The 6,219-nt window shown below is 34.3% G+C and overlaps 1 protein-coding gene across 2 annotated transcripts; it reads left to right on the top strand.

The window, feature by feature from the left end:
• The first annotated feature begins 3,954 nt into the window (after positions 1-3,954).
• Positions 3,955-5,322, top strand: LOC133286896 (zinc finger AN1 and C2H2 domain-containing stress-associated protein 13-like). Of its 2 annotated transcripts, XM_061484399.1 has the most exons (3): positions 3,955-4,086; positions 4,540-5,086; positions 5,183-5,322. In XM_061484399.1, the coding sequence occupies exons 1-3, from the start codon at positions 3,988-3,990 to the stop codon at positions 5,320-5,322; spliced, it is 786 nt and encodes a 261-aa protein (XP_061340383.1). In that variant the 5' UTR covers positions 3,955-3,987. The 2 variants fall into 2 exon arrangements, with proteins under 2 accessions (XP_061340383.1, XP_061340382.1); XM_061484398.1 differs by having other exon boundaries at positions 4,540-5,322.
• Positions 5,323-6,219: the final 897 nt, after the last annotated feature.

Below are 6,219 nucleotides of genomic sequence, written 5' to 3'. Positions count from 1 at the left end.
TTGAATTTCTATTTGAAAAATAATAGTCTCATCTCATGTAATGATGGAGCAGTGGAATTTTTATTTTAGACTCTTTTTAGTTTTTACCATCGCTTCAACTATTTTTCTTCTAAGATAAAGTACAAAAATAAAAATAAAAAAAATGACTTGAATCAAGTTTTAATATTTAATTTCGCTGGTTGAAAATTGAAAATTTATGCTATGTCATTTTCCCCTTTTTCTTTGTGTGAATCTCCTAGTAGCTATAGCATCATACATCTCTGCAAATTTTGGAACATATTTTGTTTGAAGAAGCTAAAATATGTTCTCTATGTGACAACGATGGTTAATTTAAGAAGAAACAAAGAATGACCAACAAAGTAAAATTGAAATAGAAAGTCCAATAACAGCAACTTGGTGAGTCTAACATCAATGGTTTAGGTTCTAAAACTAACACAGTGCTACTTTATACTTCAGTTAAAGCTTGTGTAGACTTTCCCCAACACTTATATCACATGGCATTCACTGTCTAGATAAAAACAAACCATTCAACAAGTTCTATGTAACTTACAATGTTTGTGTTAGAATAAAATGCATCTTAGCTCATTTTCATTTCCCTGTTGCTTCTGGCTTTGGTTCTTGAGGTGGAGGTGGAGGTGGAGGTGGTAGTCCTCCATCAATGCAACTTCTACACTTCTTTTCAACCCAACCTTCTATGTCATTCTCTCCGTTGCCTCCAAAGTGCCTTCCACCACATAACCGAGCAATCATCCCTGCAATGACACCAACTATTGTGATCACTGCTATGACCACCACCAGGGTCTCAATTGATCTATGTGATGAATAACGATTTGGTTCTGCAACCTTTGGTGGTGTCACAACAAAGGGTTGCATTTCACTCCCTGGCCTTCCATCCATGATTCTGTTGAACACAACAGTGAAGATGAATCTGAACTCTTGATTGGCCTAGTCAACACTCTTCTGCCTTTGTACTTTCACTATGCAGTCAAAATGCTGAAGGAAACATAAATAGAGGGAGTTAGAGCTTACCAGGAGAGGAAAAGTACAGAGAATAGATTAAAAAAAAGGATGAGCTATTATGGCATATGATTTAATGCAGGACAGGGAAATGGGAATGCATAAAGCTCAGTTTCTGAAATATATAGACTATAGTAAGAGTGACAATTAGGTATCATTAACTAATCTCATAAGGGAAAAATTATTGTAGTTATAAAATAGGATTCCAAGGTGATCCTAAATATATGTACTTGCCTCTCTTTTTTTCTTTTTCTTTGATCCTTTTCTGTTATTATGTTGCATATCTTTTTTGTTTTGTTTACTTTATTTGACTGGTTTCCTTTTAAAATAAAAGCAGGTGTGACTTTTTAGGTGCAAAACATAGATGAAGGCCAAAAGCTTCTGACTACACATTAACTCATTAATAATATAGTTGAAACGGGACTTGTAGCTTGTCAGTGAGGTGGTGTTGGATTTCATTGCAATCTCACACTCAAAAAATATTTGATTTGTACTCCCAAGTTTGTCTTTTGTGATGTCACATGTTAATGTTCTATCTATAAGTCTGTGACCTCAAAGAACCGTGTGATTTTGTTTGTTTTTTTCCCCTTGAAATTTTCCATAGTGTTTTATATGTGTCCCTACTCCCTAATTGGCTGGTTTGTCAACTTGCAGAAAGTTTAATGGGTAGGAATCACCTGAGCACTGAAGATGAGTTAAGACTGGACCACCATTCAATGTGACTCTTCACACTGCACGTCCTGATACACCTGCCTCCCCCTCAGCTTGGACCATGTACTATCATAATTTGCTTTTCTAAGAAATATTTGTGGAGGTATCAATTAGGATTTCCAAGAATTTTTTATTTTTATTTTTATTTTATTTTTTTAATTTCCATCAAAGAGTTGCTTGTTTAGGGGCGGTCAAGCTAAATCCCAAGATTTAACATGCTCAAACAATAGTAAATACAATTTTTAAGTGTCACAACTCCTAGGAACATTAGAGAGACTCAAACCCTAAACTAGATTAGTAGAACTTGTCAGGGCTTCAATAGCAGTTAGTTTATAGAAGAAGAAAAAATCTATATTTTTAAACAGAAAATCATATCAACAGTTGCTGCAAACATGTTTATCGGCCACACACTGTGTCTTATCGGTAAGACATAATATAATTTTTGAAATTAACTTTATAGCAAGGGGACTCACTCTTTTTTTTCATGAGACCCATTACTTTTTTGTGAGAGTGACAAACGAGACTTTATCTGCTATATCAGCCATACATTTTCTAATAGGTTATGGTAAAGGAGAATCGAAATAATCTTTCTGTCTTGTTTCCGGGCATTAGTATGTGCATGTTGATTGTTGATCTATATATTGTCTCGGTTCAGGAAAATTGGCTCTTTATGGGGCTTAGAGGCAAGAATTTGAAAATATAGATGTTGGTAGTTGCCACAAATAATGGGAATCATGGGTTATGAATAAATAATGTATTATTTGTTTGATATCCATATAAAGCCAAAGATATTTTAGCCATTTGCATCAAGTTCAAACTTCCTCCTCATTTCAATAAACATAAAATCATTTTGTAATTGCTGCAAAAATATTTATCTGTCACATATTATGTCTTACTGGTAAGACATAGTATAATTTTTTAAATTAACTTTATTGCATAGGAGATGTTTTTAAGTGCTCTCGGATCATTTTTTATTGGGTGAAACAGATTAATGAAACCAGGAGAGAGAAGAGAAAACAGGGGAAAGAAAAGAAATTTTTTTTTTTAATCCACATGTCATTCTCTTAATGGGAAGAGCACAAAGTGCCGTGCATCCAAAAAAATTTCATTGCAGAGAGACCCATTCCTTTTTTTCATGGGACCCACTATTTTTTTTTGTGAGAGTTGGAGGGGAACTTCATCTACCAAAAATTAACCTCATCAATAAAATAGAGATGTTGTCACATTTTTTGATAAATTTAAGGGTAAAACACTTCTTTTGTCACAGAAGAAGAATTTTTTTTACATCTATAGACTCATCACAATTTATGTCATATTAATTTTATTTTATTTTTTAAAAAAATATGATGAATTCCACGTTTGTTTATATCTGCTGCAAAATCTGATCATCTGCATTAACAGCAGAGATAGAAAGCCCCAAATTTAACTATAGTAATGAATACATAAAGTATTAAACTAATTGTTATAAAAAAAAAAAAGTATTAAACTAATTGCATAATGTATCAATACATCATTAAATAAAAAATTTTAACTGACAATGTATAAAAAATTAAATATAACATGAAAAATCACCAATTGAAAATATTCAATTTTGAACTTTTGGACAAGAAAATTGAAAAGTGAAGCATGGACACATAATTTGGGTTCGATTTATTATGTTCCATTCCAAACATGAATGAATATTGAACAGCTTGAAAAACTCTATATTCCTAAAACATAAAAACGTGAATAGAGAATGTTCTTTGAAAAAGTTCGACGCATCGAAATAGCTGTTATCAAAATTAATATAATATATTAAGTTATGATATAAAAATAAAGAATTCAATTAAACAATTTTAAAAAATGAATAATATTGTGGTTTTTCAAAGATAAGAATTTGATTTCGTGTGTCATCGTCGTGAATAACAAGTCACATTCAACGAAGGAAAGAAAAATGGAGGGTTGATTAGTTCTAACTTGACGGCGACGGAGTCCAAATGGAAAACCAAAACTAATTAATCAAGTTACTTAAATTATCATTCAATAATTAATTAATTAATTAATTAATAGAGGATTTTCCGACGATTCGATTGGATTCCCTCCAATTCCTGAATTTCTGGTTAGTTAGTTGGTACATCTCTTTCAACGCTATATCCGCGGAAATCAAAATTCTTAAAACATTCAGATTCAATTTCCAGGTTTTCCGTTTTGTTTTCGTGTGAAGGATTTCGTTTCCGCTGAAGCTGAAGAAGGTGAAGCTGAAGCGGAAGCTGATTTTGAATGGGAACTCCAGAATTTCCAGATCTAGGCAAGCATTGTGCCCTTGTTGATTGCAAACAGATTGATTTCTTGCCTTTCACATGTGATCGCTGTAATCAGGTTTTTCAATTCTCTCTCTCTCTCTCTCTCTCTCTCTCTGTTTTCCTTCTCTTTTAAATTTAATTTATATGATTATAGGATAGCAATTTGTTTGTGTTATTGCATTGTATTCCACGTGCATTGAAAACCGTGTTCTTTCAATCTCTGATTTTTATTTTTATTTTCTTAAAATTTTTCTGAAAACCGTATTTTGATTTTGATTACGGAGGAAGGAACGAAGGAAGAAAATTGCGATTAAGATGAGAAATAATTTTTTTACCTAATTTATCTGGTTGAGTTCATATTATTTTTTTGGATAAGATATTATAACAATTAATTAGTGTTATAATCAATATTATTATCAATTAATTTCAGTTAGAGATCGATTATGTTGATCTTATGTTTGGATTTGTGGATCACTATTCTCCTTGTTTTCAATTTAAGAACTCTTTGTTTGCTCTGTTTTTTTTGCAGGCATATTGTTTGGAGCACCGAAGTTACATTAAGCATCATTGTACAAAAGCCAACAAACGAGATGTGACTGTTGTTATATGTCCCCTTTGTGCCAAAGGAGTTCGCCTAATTCCAGATCAAGATCCAAATATAACGTGGGAAAAACATGTTGACACTGACTGTGATCCATCAAATTATGAGAAAGTCACAAAGAAGAAAAAGTGCCCGGCCCCATTATGCAGAGAGATCTTGGTATTCTCAAACACAATTAAGTGCAGGGACTGCATGGTGGACCATTGTTTGAAGCACAGGTTTGGACCTGATCACAAATGTTCTGGGCCCAAAAAGTTGGAAACAAGTTTTTCATTTATGAGTCTTTTGAATGGGAGTAGAAAAGAGGCGTCAAAGCCGAATTTAACTTCAACCACGTCATCTAAATGGACTACAAGCTTGCTTAACGTGGCTTCTAATCTTCGAGCTTCAGCTGAAGCTGGCATGACAAAATTGAGTGGTGAAATTAACCAAGCTTGGCAAACAGCAAGGGATGGGGTGGGACAGAGCAGTGGCAGTGGCAGTGGAAATAGAAATGATCAAGTGGAGCAATGCCCTCAGTGTGGAGCAAAGTTTTCCTCGGTCAGTACTTTGGTGGATCATGTGCAAAAAGTTCATGAAAGGAATAGAAACCAATCTAGGGTGAAGAAGGTGACAATTGATGCATGTCCCAAGTGTAGTAGAGGATTTATAGACCCGGTGTCCCTCGTGCAGCATGTTGAGCGGGATCATGGTGGCAGTTCTGGAGCATAAGGTGCGGAGTTAAAAACAGAATGAAATTCTAACTTGAAGAAAGTGCACTTTCTTTAATGGATAATTAAGTTTGTAAAAATTATTCCCTATCTTATAGCAAAAGGATGTGAATACGAATTTGAAGATGTATTAGACTTATCCACAACAGTGGTGTAATTGTAGAATTATTTGCTGGCTAATGATCACTTCACCATTTCTTTATTTTTCTTCATGCTTAGATTCAGTACAACTGCTTGATTATTTTACTTGCTTAAGACTAGGCTGATCATGTGCCATGCAAGAATTTCCAGCTTGCCATTAATTCGCAAGCTTAATTCAAGCAATGGTGGATTCTTCTTTGTTGCCAAACCTTTCCTTGACTTTTTTTTTTTTTTTTTTGGAGTTACCCAACCCTAATTATCTCTTTGAGACGAGTTGGCTCCCTCCGGTATCTCCACGAGCTTCGACTCTTTGAGCCGGCTATGGGACTAATCCGGAGTGCGGGGGAACAGTGATGGCTAAAGGTATTTCTTTTTTAGTTTAGAATAACAATGTTGCTCCGCTTAATTTCTGGTTCGAATTCGATTCCACGAGTTGAAAAGATGATTAAAGGTGATGGTTCAAAAATTACTCATATGGCATTTGTAGACTGCTTATGCAATGTCGAATGCTTTGTTGTCCTTCCATATATTAATTAGTAGTACTTATCGAGCCACAATATGCTTTGTCGTCCTTCCATATATTTATGGTTTCTTCGGCTCAGTGGCAGAATCACATTAAGGCACGGCAAGCATTGGTCCAGTTGTGAGGAGATTCAGAAGCATACTTTCATCTAGGTTGTGGACTTGTATGTTTAGATAATCGTGAAGTGGCTCACGTTCTTTCTGCAAAATTAGAGACATGGTTTGGTACAACTTA

Source organism: Gastrolobium bilobum, unplaced genomic scaffold (assembly GCF_033153095.1).
Source record: "Gastrolobium bilobum isolate Gb01-03AN ecotype WA unplaced genomic scaffold, APGP_CSIRO_Gbil_v1 utg3261, whole genome shotgun sequence".
Taxonomy (NCBI): Eukaryota; Viridiplantae; Streptophyta; class Magnoliopsida; order Fabales; family Fabaceae; genus Gastrolobium; species Gastrolobium bilobum.
Note: the sequence above shows the minus strand (reverse complement) of the source record. Positions and strands in the feature narration are given on the sequence as shown.

What these genes read in the sequence shown, in the direction of transcription:
- LOC133286896 (XM_061484398.1), top strand. Translation starts at nt 3,988, where the DNA reads ATGGGAACTCCAGAATTTCCAGATCTAGGCAAGCATTGTGCCCTTGTT. An exon ending in CATGTGATCGCTGTAATCAG is followed by an intron (nt 4,087 to 4,539) that starts GTTTTTCAATTC and finishes TTTTTTTTGCAG; the next exon opens with GCATATTGTTTGGAGCACCG.